This window comes from Dipodomys ordii, unplaced genomic scaffold, assembly GCF_000151885.1.
Source record: "Dipodomys ordii isolate 6190 unplaced genomic scaffold, Dord_2.0 Scaffold41, whole genome shotgun sequence".
In the NCBI taxonomy this organism is placed as follows: Eukaryota; Metazoa; Chordata; class Mammalia; order Rodentia; family Heteromyidae; genus Dipodomys; species Dipodomys ordii.
This window is the reverse complement of record NW_012267257.1, coordinates 3,106,559-3,124,699: the sequence shown is the minus strand read 5'-3', so window position 1 is coordinate 3,124,699 and position 18,141 is coordinate 3,106,559. Positions and strand designations below refer to the sequence as shown.

The 18,141-nt window shown below is 35.4% G+C and overlaps 1 protein-coding gene across 1 annotated transcript in view; it reads left to right on the top strand.

Moving 5' to 3' along the window:
• Positions 1–18,141, top strand: part of Itga2 (integrin, alpha 2 (CD49B, alpha 2 subunit of VLA-2 receptor)) — a 69,092-nt gene that overhangs the window by 23,435 nt on the left and 27,516 nt on the right. The window contains exons 7-16 of the mRNA XM_013018509.1: positions 889–1,037; positions 3,546–3,696; positions 3,987–4,152; positions 5,870–5,946; positions 7,700–7,838; positions 9,475–9,620; positions 11,693–11,836; positions 12,922–13,125; positions 13,829–13,965; positions 16,381–16,520. Of these exons, the coding sequence (XP_012873963.1) occupies positions 889–1,037; positions 3,546–3,696; positions 3,987–4,152; positions 5,870–5,946; positions 7,700–7,838; positions 9,475–9,620; positions 11,693–11,836; positions 12,922–13,125; positions 13,829–13,965; positions 16,381–16,520 (1,453 nt within the window). The remainder of the gene's footprint in view (positions 1–888; positions 1,038–3,545; positions 3,697–3,986; positions 4,153–5,869; positions 5,947–7,699; positions 7,839–9,474; positions 9,621–11,692; positions 11,837–12,921; positions 13,126–13,828; positions 13,966–16,380; positions 16,521–18,141) is intronic.

Below are 18,141 nucleotides of genomic sequence, written 5' to 3'. Positions count from 1 at the left end.
TATTTCTCAAGACATGTATCCCATCCTAAAGAAAGAGATGAGAGACACCACATTTCTCTCCATCATTCTAAAGCCTAGAATACTGCCTTCCAGGCAAACAGTACAAGACTGAACTCAGAAATCCAGGCCTTGTATCTTTCTTAAATATGACCTCAGAGATTTCTTGTTGCTATTTCCTGCTTATAAGAGCCCATCTCCTAGGCTTACAGAATGATATCAAAGACTAGAAATGTGACATTCTTAGATTACTTTTGCAAACTTCTCATTCAGAAGTCCTCAGCTCTCTATGAAATTTGCTCGAATGACATTTTCTGGGGAAAAAAATAAAAAGTTCCTAACACCATATTCACATTTACAAAATATGACTGCAGAGATACCCAAGCCAATAATAGAGGAAGTCTAATATAGTAAATAAATCCAAATTGACATTATTCTTAGGAGTACATTGGCTTTTCTTAGATTTAATTCTGATTCCTTTTAACATAGTTATCTTCAATTCATGAGATTTTTGTCCTGTATCTATAATTGCTTGTCATTGTTTGCAAACTTACATCCATTCTGTCTATGTTAATCTGTAGGTTATCAGTCTTGTTTGGATATTTATCCACATTAAATATTATAGGGAAGTTCTTTATAAGTCTCCAATTATTACTATTGACAACCTGTCACACATCATCTTGTCTACGTGGTACTCCTGTTTATATGACTGGTCACTAATGAAGATGTTATTCTACTGAGATGTAATGGCCAAGAACAAAATTGGACATGGCTTCCTAAAGCCAATAGCTCCTGTTTAAATGCACCAGCATTTTTACTACATTGGTGAAATTGACATTACTTACAACGTGATGACAGATCATTAATAAGCATGTGCTTTTTATTTTGAAGGTAGCATTAATTCAGTATGCCAATTCTCCAAGAATTGTATTTAACCTGAACACTTTTAAAACCAAAGAGGAAATGGTTTTAGCTACATCCCAGACAAACCAACAGGGTGGAGACCTCACAAATACTTTCAAAGCAATTCAATTTGCAAGGTAAGTTTTGAGTCAAAATAGTAACAATATAAAAGTGCTGACTACTAAGTAAAAAGAAAGAAAAGACATAGGAAACATAATTTATCTGGAATCTATTCATAAATCTGAATAGACAAATCTCTAAGTATTCTATGCTTTGAATATTTTAAGAAGGCACATACAAAATTAAGTTAAAATCTTTGATTCTGGGACTTTTAAAATAAGATATGACATGTTGCTAGATGACTTCATATGAATTGAATGAAATGAGAAAATCTTAGGTTAAATAAATACCAGGCAATGAGCCATCTAGCATTAATTTTTATCAGAACTACAAACAGATAAAATATTGGAGTATTTCATGTAAATTATCAAGAGTTACAGAATATTGAACACAGGACCCCACAAGCAATGAATATATTTATTGTACTGTTAGAATCTGTGGGATATGTAAAATTTACAAGTTATGTTAGTCCTTACCTCCGCTTTCCTGTTATTCAACCCCTTTGCCTTTTCTCTATTTTATACTTGGAAAAAACATACTAGCCACTCTGTTGTTAGAAAATAAAGGAGAACAATAAACTTGACTTTCCTTCATCTATTGTCCACCATATTATCTTGTGCAGCTTCTTTCCAATGCCAGATGGCATCTCAAGGCACACATGGCCTTGAGATGCCCAGCCCTGTGCTCCTGCCCCTCTCAACTTTCCCACCTCCTCCTTCATACTGCTATTGTGAACCCGTTGTCATGTGACATTGCAAATTGTTAGGGCCACTCCCAATGTTATGTCCCCATCCCTTCTTTTTCTTTCACAGCTTTTCTCTCTTAGAAATCTTGTCCCCCCTTGGCTTCATCATCAGCTCTGTGTAGGGTTTCCATTGTCATGTTGTCAGTGGCCTCTCCCCAAAGTCACAGAGGCTTCTGGATCCTCCCTTTGGAGCATTGTCCCACTAACAACCTCAACATGTCCTGAACTGGCCCTACTCCTTTCCTACCATTCCTTTTTCTACTCCTTTCCCTCATAACTTTGCCATTTTGAGTCATGCCACTTCCTTTCTCCCAGTCCTTCAGACAAACACTTAATGTTTGGGGGGTTTTGTTTGTTAGTTTGTTTTTTTTTGGTTTTATTTTCCTTCCACACCTCCTTAGATTATGATCTTGTCAATCACCACATCCTGCCATTTCTACTTCATACTTCCCATTATATCTGCCCCCTTCTTTCCTGGGCATATATATTTTAGCCATTGTTCCCCTTAGTGGTGATGTTCCTCATGTCTTAAAAGTATGTTCCCTAGAAGAGAAGATACAATCTGATTAAGCTCTCTGATTTCCATTATGGCATCCTTTTGAGTCCAACCATCTCATAAGGAATGGGACAGTTAATAAATCAGTGTGAAATAACTTTCCTGGTCCAGTAACAATCATCTAAGGGGAAGAATTCAATTGAGATACTAATACAGACTAAATAATGAAGAACAGGTTAAATAAATCAGTGTGTTCAAATAATGAAATATTGTGTACTAATAAAAAAGAGAGTTTTATATGTACCGTTATGGGAAGATCATCTACCAAGATGAAATATAAATATTTAAAGTACAGCATTCTTTGTGTAAATGTTTTTAGACTGTGAATATACGCATTTAAAACCAAATAGAATGTTTTCTAGAAGGAAATAAGAAACAAAATAGTGTTAACCCTTTAAAAAAGGAACTTAGTGTCCATTTTTTCCTTGTAAAAAGTTTAATTTTTTGTCTACTTTAATTCTCTGTATGTGTATGCTAGTCCTGAGCTTTGGTGCTTAAGTCTAACACTTTACCACTTGAGCAACAGCTCTACTTTTAATTTTATGGTAGCTAATTATAGATAAGAGTCTCATAGACATTCCTGCCGGGCTGGCTTTGAGCAGTGATCCTTAGATATCAGCCTTCAGAGTAGCTAAGATTACTGGTGTGAACCACTGGTGCCCAGCATCTCCATTACTTTTAAAAACTAATTAAATGGCAAATTCACATAGGTCTAATGAGTAAAATTTGTGACAGGAATGTCTTTTCTCTGTTGGTATATATTAACTTAAATTTTTTACATAAAGATATTTAAGGGCAAATTCACACACACACACACACACACACACACACAACCTACTAAAATTATCGTTAACATCAAGCAAGAAATGAACAAACAGAACATCCTTAATTATAACACAATGATGTATTGTGCTAGAAAAAATGATCTATTTGGAGCTAGATGTCTATAAATGAACTTCATCTTCGTGGGGCTTGAACTCTGGGCCTGGGCGCTGTCCCTGAGCTCTTCAGCCCAAGGCAAGAGCTCTACTACTTGAGCCACAGCGCCACTTCTGGAGGTTAATTGGAAATAAGAGTCTCACAGACTTTTTTGCCCAGGCTGGCTTTGAACAGTGATTCTCGGATCTCAGCTTCCTGAATAGCTAGGATTACAGGCATGAGCCACTAGCACCCATCTGAACTCCATCTTATGAAAATTAATTTTCAAATTTTTATCTGCCTCAGAGATTTTGCTTATTCACCAGCTGCTGGAGGACGACGAGGTGCTACGAAAGTAATGGTTGTTGTTACTGATGGTGAATCCCATGATGGGGCTAAGCTGGAAACAGTGATAGAGCAATGCAACAATGATAATATATTGAGGTTTGGCATTGCAGTAAGTAGCTTTTCTTTCCATTGGTCATTCAGTCGCTGAGCAAATGTTCATTTGTAGCCTCACCTTTTCAGTTTGCACTTTCATACTGGCTGCTCCAAGTTTATTATTGAGAAGTTTTGCTGTTTCTTTGCACTGCTTTTCATTCCTGTCAACTAAACAAATGTTTGTGAAATGCTCCTTGATTTACTTTCCCAAGGGGATCTGTGATATTCAGAAATAAAAGGTGCTAATAGCAAAACTGGAGTTGAGCAGGAATGACTTTTTTTTCCTCTTGTTCCTCTGTTTTCAAGGTTCTTGGTTACTTAAACAGAAATGCCCTAGATACTAAAAATTTAATAAAAGAAATCAAAGCAATTGCTAGTATTCCAACAGAAAGATACTTTTTCAATGTATCTGATGAAGCAGCTCTACTTGAAAAGGCGGGGACATTAGGAGAACAAATTTTCAGCATTGAAGGTAAATTTTTTTTAAAAGCCCCATTCCAGGAATTTTCTTTTAAAAACTGTTCTTGAGAGTTTGTTATTTTATTATTGAATACTTGTCATATGGATCTAAAGTTGTATAGCCTGTATTTTAAAACTCACATGAATCCATTTATTAAAAAACATGAATAAGCAGTTTTTTTAAAACTCAAACACAAGTGGCCAGCAAATGTAAGAAAAATATTTCTAGCTTCAGTAATTATTTAAAACATACGAATTCAACCACTTTTATATTTTGTCTAAAATGCACTTTTACCCAGATCAATAATGTTTAATCTTACAGATGCTGCTGAAAAGCAAAGAAATGCATATATCGTTAAGAACATGGAAAGCTCTTATAACCTTGGAGGAATAATTTAACAATCTCTATTATAATTTTATGTTTTATATTACAATATATAATCTTGGAAGTTTTTTGTTTATAGTAAGCATACATGCTCTTAAATTATAAAAGAATAGTAAAGAGTTTTAACAATTTAGTTTGAGGAAAATAGTATATTTTTAGATTTATAATACCTTATGTATATAGTCTAACAGTATAGAAATATAACATATATAGAAATTCACTATATAGAAGTCTGGAACACCCTTTCAAGTAGTTTAAAAGCTCCACATGACATGGCTCCAGATGGGTACCTCAAATTAAATTCTACATTAAAAAGAATATTTTATTGAGTACCTACTATCAGCTCCTGTCTTAGAAACTGAGTCCAGGGGATTAAAGAAGTTAAATATTCATTGCTTCAGGCTGATCTTGATCTCCTGACTACCTGTTGGAAATCTGTATCCGAAAAATTATATGGCTTCTTAAATATCCTATAATAATACTTCTAAGTTACTTAAATTATCACCAAAATCTAATGTTCCTTGAAATAATACAAAAATATAAAGCCACCTATGCTGATATTCATTAACAGTAGCAGGAATAAAAACAACTCTAGTGTGATCTAAAACTTCACTAGTGATGTTTTGTATACTATATAATATTGAAGACTTTTGAGGAGTACTATTCTATTTACAAAAGTTCCCTCTACTCATCATGTATAAATCATTACATCTTCTAAACAATACTGTCTTGTGGTAGTAAAGAGTTCAGCTTCCTTTCAATGAACCTTAGTGAAATGTTACCACTTGACCCCAATCTTACTGGATGGATAGAAAATGAATTCTAATTGATTCTTATAATGTTAAACAGAGATAAAACTCTTGTGTACAACTACGATAAACTTTTCAATTGGTAAGTCTTGAATCTTGAGTTCTGATGGCTGACCAAATATGTCTGCATTTTCTCCTACAAATTAATTGCCTAATTCTGTCAGCTGCATCTGAGATCTTTAGGCACTAGTTATATGAAGATTTCAAGGCTAAAAATTCAGTTAGTGTGTTAGCTAGTGTTGATACATTAAAAGAAAATCATGATAAAAGACAAATCATAAACTCAGTTTTCACTTTATCTCACACTCTTCCTTTGTTGAAGGTTCTTTGATATCAGGAATGTCATAAGTGTTCTATTAAATATATTAATGATTAAACAAAATTAAAACCAACTTTGAAAACTACCTTAGACACTTAATGATTTCTTTTTGTCAGAATTCTCTAGTCAAAATGTTGTATGTGCAATGTGTGAATGTGGGGGGAGCTATATTTAAAATTACTGACAGTCATAATTCTTTCAAAATGGTCTTTCCCAGGTACTGTTCAAGGAGGAGAAAACTTCCAGTTGGAAATGTCACAAGTAGGATTCAGTGCAGATTACTCTCCACAGAATGTGCGTATGTCACATAAATTCAAATTATACCGCCACTGGCATCACATCAATCCCAGTCAAAGTAGCTCAGACATAAAGTAGGCAAATCAGTCGTCTAGTTACCAACTGCTCTCAGTCCTAGTCACAGCCCTCTGTGCTGCTGATTAATCAAATAAAACTTGAAGGTTAACAACACCTTTCTTTCCCTATTCCAAACAATTTTGTAATGGGAAAAAATAATATATAAGGAAGGTTTTCACTACTCAGGACACAAACACTGTATGTTCATTTCAAGTGTTGCCTTTTAGGGAATTCCCTAATTCAGAAATACTTGTCATTTACACTGAAATGTTTATCGTTGGCAGTTTTGCATTCTGAGTTGCCCTTAATATCTTAGTCTGAGAGCTAAGATCAAAAATGATTTTTTAATGTAGGTATTAGTAAAAAATGTGAGATAGGATTGGAAAATACCACTGTATTCTTAGCTCAGGGAAGTCTGTTTTTGTTTCTTAGAAATATCTGAGTTCAGGCCTCTGATTCTACTTCTTCCAAGGACATTAGTATAGATATAGGGAGAGGGGCAAAAAGATGTGAAGCCTTAGGAACTATTTAGGGAACAATAAAAATTCAGACAATATTATAAACAGATTCAAGGACCAAGCATACCTAATTCTCTATCCAGAATAAAAGTTACTTTTTCTGGATTATCAATTCTGAACAATACTCATAAAAATTATGACTCTTTCCCATAGAAAAATGTAAATAAATCTGTGCAGAGAATTTTGTACATGATTCCACAAGGTAGTTCAGTCCTTGGAGCCCACTTGTACCCCCTTTCCCCCCGCAGTTCAATCTCCGATTTTATTTCACTCATTTGCAGAATCTCATGGTCTCTTATCCTTAAAATGAGACATCATCTCCATGTGTATTATTTTAGTCCCAAACTATGTACATATTTTTTGATAATTAAGATCAAGTATATAAAAATAATATCTGTCATGCTGACCAATCCTGTGTTCTACGTTGGTTGATAATTTTAGATGTTCACACTGGTTTTGAACCAATCCAGAGTAGCTTAACTCCTTCACCTTCTCCCTGCCCTCCAGGGCTGAAGGAAAACAAGCTTTTATTTTCCTTCCGATAGCTTAGCTGTCATAGCTGCAAGTGCCTTTTGTAGCTGTCCAATTAACAACCAAAAACCTGGAAGAAGAGTCCTTGAGTGATGGAATGCTAGCTTTGAGAGAAAAAAAAAAACTCATGTCAGAAGTCAAGTCCTAAATTTAAGCCCTAGGCCGTGATCAACAATACAAAGATGCAACTGGTCAGAAGAAGGAGCCTAAAGATGTGTCTGACAAAACAAAGACTTTGTTCTCCTTTCTGTGGATTCTGTACTTCCAGTGGTTGAAGTTTGTCTAGTATTTATTGTGAGCTTTTCCTATGAATATGTGGGAATAGAAGCCCATACCTGGCTCCTTTGTAGAGGCCCAGAAAAACACAGCATTTGCAAATGTATGGCTTCAAATAGAAATCATTTAAAGGTGGCTATGTAATCTTGCAGCAATTTATCCATACATTATAAGTACTACCCAGGATGGCACAGCTCATGATCAGCTTGTTCTGAAGGACAAATTTATTGTAATGATTTTGAAATATATCAAAATACTTTCACAAATGTTTTTCTGCATTGCGTTTAGACAATGTGTTTCAGTGTTTTGCCTCCCCTACATTCTTATTCATTAAAGTTGTCTTAATTTTTACTGTTCAATTCTTGCAGCACATTCTGATGCTAGGCGCAGTGGGAGCTTTTGATTGGAGCGGAACTGTTGTCCAGAAGACATCTCATGGGCATTTAATCTTTCCTAAAAAAGCATTTGAACAAATTCTGCAAGATAAAAATCACAGTTCATATTTAGGTAAGGCATAGTAGTATTTGGCACAGGAAACTGAAATCATCTACAGGAAACTGAAATGATCTTCCATTAAAGTAGCTCCGCATTTCAGGGTCAGTTCAGCAGATCAAACCTCTGAATTGTCCTCTAGCTAACTATATATATATATATATATATATATGTATATATGTATGTATTACATGTTATATTATATATGTATATATAATATATATGTATATGTAATATATGTATACATAATATATATACATATATATGTGTGTGAATAACTATATATAAATATATAAAGTGATATATATGTATATATATAACATGTATGATAGAGAGTTTTATATATATAGTTTATTAGAAGACAATGCAAAGGTTTCATATGTATGTGTATATATATATATAACTATATATAAATATATATAAAGCTATATGTATATATATATATATATATATATGTATGTTACCTCTTTGCCAAGCACATCAGTTGGTTGCTCAGTCAGTTGGACTTCTGTGAACATGATTTTTAAGAATTGAAATCATGTCTAAAAACCATTGTATTAAGTAGTAGTCTATTATTTTAGGGGCTCTTAGTGATTTTTTGTTCCTGTAGTGAACAACCACTGCTTTTGAACATATGTTCTAAGGGCACTTCCTTGGTTGGCCATTCTATCCCTGTAAACATTTAAGTCCTTTCAAGGGGTTCATTGAAGGCTATTTTACCTTCAAGAACTAACCAAAGAAATAACTTACCTGAAGTTTAACAACCTAGTATGTGACAAATCTAAAGGAGAAACAAGGGACTGGCTAACTGCATGACATTATGTTCTCCCCACCATGCAATATTACCTTTTCAGGTCATTTATTCATGAAAGACATACGTGTTGAGTACCAAGTCCATTGGTGGCTGACGAAGATAACCAAGAATGGAGGGCGAGCTTTACAGGATGACACCCTACTTATGTTGAACAGGGCTTCTAGTGAAAGGGCAGTGATAATTCATTTTAAATATTGGAAGAGGGTCTTAAATAATATGCAGTAAAACTTTTACTGTAATTTTATGGCTCCAAGGATACTATGGCTGAGAATATACTGTACCTGCTGAGAATGCATGGAATTTAGTGCTGTACTACTGATAATTTATTTTTTCTCCTCAATAATCCTGTTCAATGTTATAATAACACTGCCAAGCTACCACTAAAGACATGTATTCTTTTAACTATTCTGAATGTTTTACTCTATCATTTCAGTGAAGAATATTAACTTTTATTTTGCTTTTAGAGCACCATTTGCTTTGGGAGGGGGGGCATAGTTTCATAACATTAGGAGTAAGGAATCACTTCACAGATCATATAAGGACCCAAACCCAACAGAAGATACAGGACAGACTAACTATCTTACATAATGCATAAATGGAAATGGAAAGGTTTTTATTTTAAAATCTCTTTTGATTTAAAAAAATTATTGTTAATTTTTACTGTGTTTGGTCCAAGTTTCATGGAATAAATCTGTGACTAAAGTAGGCTTTCTGTTCTCAGTACCAGTGGGAGTACCTTCCATGTAACTCTGAGGAGCCTCGGGATATCTCTAGCTTTGAGAACCTTATCTGGCTGAGATATCCAGCACACTCACCCTGTGACTCCTTTGCTCCCAGGTTATTCTGTTGCTGCAATTTCGACTGAAAAAAGTGTCCATTTTGTTGCTGGTGCTCCTCGGGCAAATTACACTGGCCACATCGTCCTGTACAGTGTGAATAAGAATGGCAATGTCACGGTTATTCAGTCTTACAGAGGAGGGCAGGTAACTACAACTTAGCACAGCAAGTATAGAGTGGAGTAGGTGGGTGGTTCTTGGAAATTAGCATTCACTTAGTGCCTCATCTATGTTTGCTTCTGTAATGTCCTTTTTCTGTGTAGACTTTAAACCTTCACAACAGTTTTAGATTTACCATTGCCTTTGGACAAGTTATCTCAAGTTTTGCTAAAAATTCTAAGATCACAGAGCTTTAATGGGGTTGAGCTATCCTTAACATTAATTCTATATGGCTCACCACATTCTTGTGTGCTGGCTTCCGTGTACTTTTTTTTTTTTTTTTGGTCTGGTCCTAGATCTTGAACTCAAGATACTATCTTGGGTTGTTATGCTCAAGGCCAGCACTCTACTACCACCTGAGCCACAGCTCTCTACTCCTAGCTTTTTATTGTATAATTGGAGAAATGTCACACAGACTGTCCTGCTCCAGCTGGCTTCAAACCACAATCCTCAAATCTCAGCCTCCCAAGTAGCTAGGATTATAGGCATGAGCTACTTAGCACTCAGTGATGTTCATATTTTGATTTCCCAGATTAGTAATGCATGTTGACCAGCCCATACTATGACCCAAGTATCTGGAGTAAAAATAATGAGAGGAAAGGAGCAGTATAATAACATAAGCAATGAGCTTCCACATCTGGGCCTGTTAAGGTATTCTGTTGGATTTGATATTTGTAAAACTCAGGTAACTCGCCATCTCTGCCACTTCCTACTGCTATGTAGCCATGTGGTAAGCATATCCCAAGACTAAGCTTACTGAGGCAATTTACAAAAGGTCTGTGGCCAGAGCAAAGACCAGCCAGCTGGCTCCTTTTCTTTCTAAGCAGTTTTTAACCTCTGGGCTTAGGACACTTGAGAAATGAGTACCCTTGATCCCTTACAACCAACAAAGTCCTTCCTAAAGTCATAACTAACCACAGAATTCTCTTCTCTGGGATTAAGTCTGATTCTATTGCTCCTATAGATTTTTTTCCTAAGAATAAGACCTTGATTTCTCAGCCATAGACTAACTATTGTCAGATATTTTTTCCTTCCTCTTTAAGTTGTTTTTATTTTGAGAAAATAGTGAACACTTTATGGAGTTATTAATTTCCTATTAATTCCTGAGAGGTGTTTTAAAAAGCATGCATTGAAATACTGAATGGGATGAATATTCACATTCTCAGCCTCAGTTTTATTTCACCTCCATCTGTGTCTCTCAAACCATGTAACAACTCACCTTTTCTGAACCATGCCAAGGAAACTGGCATCGTTGTTTTTCCATATCTTTCCACCTAGAAAACTTGTCTTCCTAGAAGTTGTCTTCATATGTCTTTCTTTGTAAGCATACGTGGAGTCCCTGCATTTTGATCACATAGGATTTGGGGCTGTCTGAATTCTGGTATACTTCATGATGGAAACACAAGTGTTTGTCCTCTTGCCTCTCCTCCTGCCTTTCTCTCTAGTACCTTGTTACACAGATCCTGAGGATTTCTCTTATGTATGTGCTGCTTGGCCCACTAGCACAGAAATACCTGGGATGTTTAATGAAAATGTTATCTCCGTATCACACTACAGAGTCTCTGGAAATGGGACTCAGGGATCTGTATTTTAAAGACACTTCTTTGCTGATTCACATGCACATTAATTTTGAAGAACTAAGAGTTAAATGGTGACACTGATGTTTAATGTTCCTAGCACCTTGCAGGCCTACCATTTCTATGTATTGAATAAATAACACCTTAGTATGTATTATGTATATGATATATATCTGTAGTTATATGATATATCTAGATTTAGACAGATATATAGGTAACATAGAGAGATATGGAGATATATGATATAGATGTAAGTATAGATGATGTATATATATATGAGAGAGAGGGAGAGACAGACAGACAGACAGACAGACAGACAGACAGACAGACAGACAGACAGACAGACAGACAGACAGACAGATAGATAGATAGATAGATAGATAGATAGATAGATAGATAGATAGATAGATAGATAGATAGATAGATAGAGATAGATAGATCTGACTCTAAGAAGTCTAAGACCTGTTTTCTTTACCATGACAGATTGGCTCATATTTTGGTAGTGTGCTGTGCTCAGTTGATGTGGATAGAGACACCATTACTGATGTGCTCTTGGTGGGTGCACCAATGTTCATGAATGACCTCAAGAAAGAGGAAGGAAGGGTCTATCTGTTTACCATCACAAAGGTAAAAAGAAATATTTTATTTTGCTTTTGTACTGATGTGATTCAATCTGCACTTCGAAGGAAAGTTTAATATTCTTGAATAATAGTTTACACACATAGTACAGTTTATGTCATCTGTTTTGACAATGCTGTCATTAAGTTAAAAGCCCAGGCTGACATTAGACAACTCCGAAGGGAAAAGAAGTTGAAGTTAATACAATAAAATTACAATTATATGTTATAGTTTTCTTAGTTACTTAAATTGATTTAAAATTAACTCTCTAACAGGAGCAATTAAAACAATTCTAATTGCCCATATGAAGTATGTATATTTTATGTGCAATAAAGGATAGGCATATGTATTTATTTGAAAGTTTAATAAATTCCTACTCTCCTAAATGTTTCTGGATTATCAAATACTCAAAATTGTCATTAGTCATTCAAGCTAAAAGTATTTCTTAATACTATTCTAATAAATTAATTTTATCACATTATACTAGAGAAGAAAGAATCAACAGTGACTCATTTTCATGGTAGATGAGTTTTACTTTCTTCTAGAGTCATGAAATATTTCCATATCTGATTATAAAACCTGAAGGAAAAATTGTGTACTTTATAAGAAAATAGTGTTTCCTTTGGATAAAATTATTATGTGTTCCTTCTAATAGAATATTAACAATCTAATCTCCCATTTCTTATCTGATTACCATCATACCAGTCTAGTAATTTTATTTTGATTTGGGTCTACTTTAGTTTCATTCAGGGTAATTAGACTTGCACCAGAAAAATATTAAGTCAAAGAAAGATTTGGCAATGGGTAAAGATGGTAACATGGAAGGAAATAGAAAAGAAGGATTGAATATTGCTTTATAAAGTATTACAGTAAAAAGAATTACTTCTTTTCACCATAGCTGAAAGGACAGATATCCTGTGATATTAGTTACTGAAATTCTTTTTCATAATTCCCAGCATGGAGAACTTTTAATTCTAGGTTTAAAACACTTTCCACAGTTAACATTTTGAAAATCGATTTGGACATCATTGCTGCAGATTTCAGTTCTACACATTGTGGAGTGAACTTTAATCATCCCTTTTCCCCTTTGCAAGGGCATTTTGGATAAGTACCAGTTTCTTGAAGGACCCAAGGGCACTGAAAATGCTCGCTTTGGCTCAGCAATTGCAGCTCTTTCAGACATCAACATGGATGGCTTTAATGACGTGATTGTTGGCTCACCTTTAGAAAATCAGAATTCTGGAGCTGTGTACATTTACAATGGTCAACAGGACACTATCCGCACAAAATATTCCCAGGTAATCCATGTGCTACATAATGGCATATTATTATGTATTCGTTAATGCTAAAGATCCATCCTTGTTATTTTATAACCTCATTTATTCACTTAAAAATAATCAGGATGGAAGTGGCACTGTAGCTCAAGTGGTAGAGCACTAGCCTTGAGCTGAAGAATTCAGGGACAGTGGCCAAGCCCAGAGTTCAAGCCCAAGACCGACCAAAAAAAAAATAATAATCAGGAGCCGGGTGCCGGTGGCTCATGTCTGTAATCCTAGCTACTCAGGAGGCTGAGATCTGAGGATCGTGGTTCAAAACCAGCCCTGGCAGGAAAGACTCCGTGAGACTCCTATCTCCAATCAACCACTAGAAAACCGGAAGTGGCACTGTAGCTCAAGTGGTAGAGCGCTAGCCTTGAGCTGAAGAACTGAGGGACAGAGCCCAGGCCCAGAGTTCAAGCCCCAACTGACAAAAAAAAAATTAGGAAAGAAAAAGACTGGAGGCATGGCTCCAGTAGCTGAGCACCAGCAAACAAGTGAAAAGCAAGCACCACCAAAAAAGAAAGAAAAAAGGAAGAAAGAGGGAAGGGAGAGAAGGAAGAAGGGAGGGAGGGAGAGGGAGGGAGAGAAGGAAGGAATTTTGGAAATGATCACATAGTGAATACGAATATGCAGGGGAGAGGCTCTTTTCTTTCTTCTTCAACTCTGCATCTCTTGTTTTCAGAAAATCTTGGGATCTGACAGAGTCTTCAGAAACCGTCTCCAGTTTTTTGGGAGATCTTTGGATGGCTATGGAGATCTAAATGGGGATTCCATTACTGATGTGTCCATTGGTGCTTTTGGACAAGTGGTTCAACTCTGGTGAGTCAATAAGCTCTCAGCACAAATGAGCTAACTAAAAATAACCAACTATGCTGGTATGAAGAAATACTGTACAGGTTATATAAGATGGTAGAAAATTTTATGTATCTTAATTCGCAGAAAGAAATATATTTTTCCTGGGGAAATATATATGTATATATATTATCTATAATAATATATTAATATACTATTATATTTTAATTTGTATAAAGTAAGGAATGTAGTTTTCCAGGGGAAATTTTATATAGTTTTTCTGAGGATATAACATACATACACACTTATACACACACACACACACACGTGATAGTTTTCCTGGGGGAATTATATATTTAAATATCATACATAAAATGCATATATTATTATATATCATATATATAATATATAATGTAATAAATGTATTCTTGCATATATTTTCTTAGCATTTGAATGAAGTTTCTCTTTATATAGTGATGAGAAGCAAAGTATAAAAGATAAAGCCCTTGGTACCTTCTTGTAAAGAGCCTACTTTTACTTATAGCAACAAGGCCTCGTGTGAGTGCTCTAAAAACACCATTCAATGATGCTAGTAAACTGAACTTCTCATATGGTTTGAAAGTATATTTTTAAAAGTATTACTTGTGAACAAGAGCCATTATTTGGGTTTAGCTAACCTCTCACTGACTCCTATAGAAGCAGAAGATTGGGAGAACAAGAAGAAATTCAAAAGCCAGGTGATCCAAGGTCAAAAATAAGCATAGGACCTAGGAAGGAAAAAGAATCCAAAAGAAGTTGATTCAACTGAGAGTTGAAAATAGGCCTTATATGTTCCAATACATAGACAGCAGAGAAACATTCATTGGTGTTTATGACTTCACTTCTAGATTTCATTATACCGTTTACAAATCCCAGTTGTGCCTTAGTGAATAAAATGAACTGTTTTTCTTGCAGAATAAAGCTATTATGTAGAAAAATAAAACCCAATATTTATGACAAAGAGTATTCAAGACAAAATACTTGAGACAAAGAAACAAGAAATGTATTTACTAAATAAAATTAATATAAATCATTTAAGAGTAGAAAAAGAGAATAAATTGTGATATCATTATATGGTTCATTTCTAAATGATGTAATAAGAAACCAAATGTCTCAGCAAGTCTCACAATGTAAAACGTATTGGTAGACTTCATACTTAGTAGGCTATATATTTTTCTATATCATGGTTTTCGGATATACTGCTTTGTAACATAGGCCATGATATGGCTAAGTTTTCCTCTTTTAATTTGGATTTGATTAATTAATCAAAATATCAAGACACATTAGATCAAATCAATGTACTAAGATGATAAATTGAGCTAAACTACTACAGTGTTGTGCTTACATTCTTATAACGTGCTGAGACTGCTTTTTCTGAGTAACTCCCTGATGAAAGTGCTCAATCTCTCAAAAAGATTGCCTAAAGAAAACTTCCCTTAAGCATTTTAGATCTTAACAAACTTGAGGACATATTTCATTTCTTACTAGATTTGTTATGACTGCTTCTTGGCAAGTCTGCTTCATAGGTACCTATGAACTATTGAAATAATTTTTCAGTTGTCTGGAGTCCTTCAGGTAGTACTTGGGATTGGAAGATGTTTCCTATATATTCATGATGCTTTATAAAACAGTTAATTTATGAACTGTTACTTGCTGCTTAATACATACTTGTAGATGCAGCTATGAATCACTGCAATGAAGTGTAAGATCCATGAACAGAGGAATTAGGAGGTTCTAGATCTAATTTCTCCTTGGTAAACCACCAAATGTTGTATGTCTGAGATCTTTTCCCAAGGTAAAAATCACAATTTGAAATGTTTGTTCAACCTATTTCCCATGCATGTTCTAAGGTGTAAACAAGACTGTGTCACATTTCTAAAGGGATGCACCTGAATCAGAAATCTAGAGCACCCTGCCTTTCGTGGACTCCTTGGTCGTTTATGGCAGCAAGCTAGTGGCCACCATCATGGCCATATGCCACATTTCAAAGGGACCCTGCCATTCTGCCATCTTACCCTCCTCTTCCTCACCTTGGTCAACAAAATGCAACAAATATCATCACTTCTTTGAGATGAAGATTCCTATTCTGTGCTTAGGCAGGTGTTCCCTTAATTTTTTTTTAAAAATCACACATTGATTGTGCTGGTGATGTAGTGTGTGTGTGTGTGTGTGTGTGTGTCTCTCTCTCGCTCACACACACACACACACACACACACACACACACACACACGTTGTCCCTACACGCCATCTTAGACCTTTCCAGCAGAAAGTGCTCTGGGAGAGGAGGAAAATATCCAACAATCCAACAGTGGGTCCTCTATATAAAGGTCATTATATGTAATGACATGATAATCATAACATTAGTAATTATGTCCATGTATCTCTTTCCATTTATGTTTTCAGGTCACAAAGTATTGCTGAAGTATCTGTACAAGCTTTATTCCAACCAGACAAAATCCTCTTGCTCAACAAGAACGCTGAGATAATGCTAGAAATCTGCTACAATGCTAAGTTTAGACCTACAAGGCAAAATAATCAAGTGGGTAAGTAGACCTACAATAATTGTAGAGAGATAAAATTGCCTATGGAGTTTCGGCCCTGAGTGGAACCTAAGTTGGGTCTGGGGACTAAAGAAATAAGAATCCCTTACTTGCACATGCTTAAATGACCACATACTTGAGGTGTCTGAGAAGGGTTCTTTGGGCATGGGAAATTTGTTTGGAACTTGCCCCTTCCACTTTAGATGCTGACATTTTCATTCAGGGTATTGCAAGATCTCTGGAATAATGAAGGGCTCTCCTTGAACTCTCTCTTTTGACTTTCTATACCCAGAGAGCTTTATTTCAATCCTTAAGCACACACAAATTTCACTGAGTATTGACTGTTTATTGAATGAATGTGCTATAAATTGACTATGGCAAGACCTACATAAGATGTGATTGGCAAAAGCATGCTACATTGTTCCAGTTCTTCAAGAACTACTGTACTTAAGATAATGGAAAGTAGCATATAAATCATGTCCATTATTATAAAGTTCTGGATTATCCAAAGAAGTGAGTAAAAGAAAGTGGGCAAATGTCAGCAGAAATTGTCATCCTCTGCCTTTTTGGCTGGCTACTTTTTAAGACCTGGCTGAGGTCCATATCCTCTCTGAAGTCTTTTCTAACCACTCTGTCTCATTTTCATCCTCCAAGCTCCATTATTTCCTCCCCTCTGTGGGCAGCATGCAACTCACCACTTGATTACAAGCTACATCTTTTTCCCTTGCTCCTATTTTATGGGTTCTAATCACCTTTTCAATCATATGAGAATCTGCATTTCCTATATATATTTAGGTGGCAAATAGATAAACTAACTTAAGGGTTATAAGAAAGTGTTCAGGTAGATTGTTTTCCAACTTTTACCAACAAAGAAAAATGAGATTCATGTGTGGCACAATTTCCTCTTTTTTCCTACTTTCACATCCATGGAATTTATTTTCATTTAGCCACCAAAAGAATTATAACTCAAGTGGTAGGGTGCTAGTCTTGAGTGAAAAGGCTAAAGGACTGTGCCCAGGCCCTGGGTTCAAGCTCCTGTACAACATTCATGTTCAAACATACACACTCACACACACAGTCTCTCTCTCTCACACACATACACACACCAATAAGGTTTCAACACAGTTCTAAGTAACATGCTTCACAGACTTGCATTAAAGGATACATTCAGCTGAATACCCGTATTAGTTAACTAGAAAACCACTGCTGCCTAAGCATTAACCTGCCTAAAAGATTAAATTGGAAAACTAATTAGTTGGCAGAAATGGCTGGTTGCTCATCTGCCCAATCCCTAAAACATGAATATACTTCATGATGTTCCACACTTTGAATATGTCTCATCTGTTTTTTTGCTTACCCTTGAAAAATTCTCTCAGAGAATTTCCTTCTAGTTAATTGGTTCCTGAGGGTCTGTAAGCTTTGTTAAGTATTGGTGATTTTTCCCTTGCATCCTTTTCCCTGATGCATGCATGTATTGAGGTCCATACCGCCAGGCCATGATGAGTTATGATCATTTGTTGTATCATTGCTTGGTTGTAGCCATGGATGAGATATGAAATCCCATCTTCGCAACTGTGAAAGGTGAATTTATGAAGTATATAGTGTATAGTAATTAATATGTGAA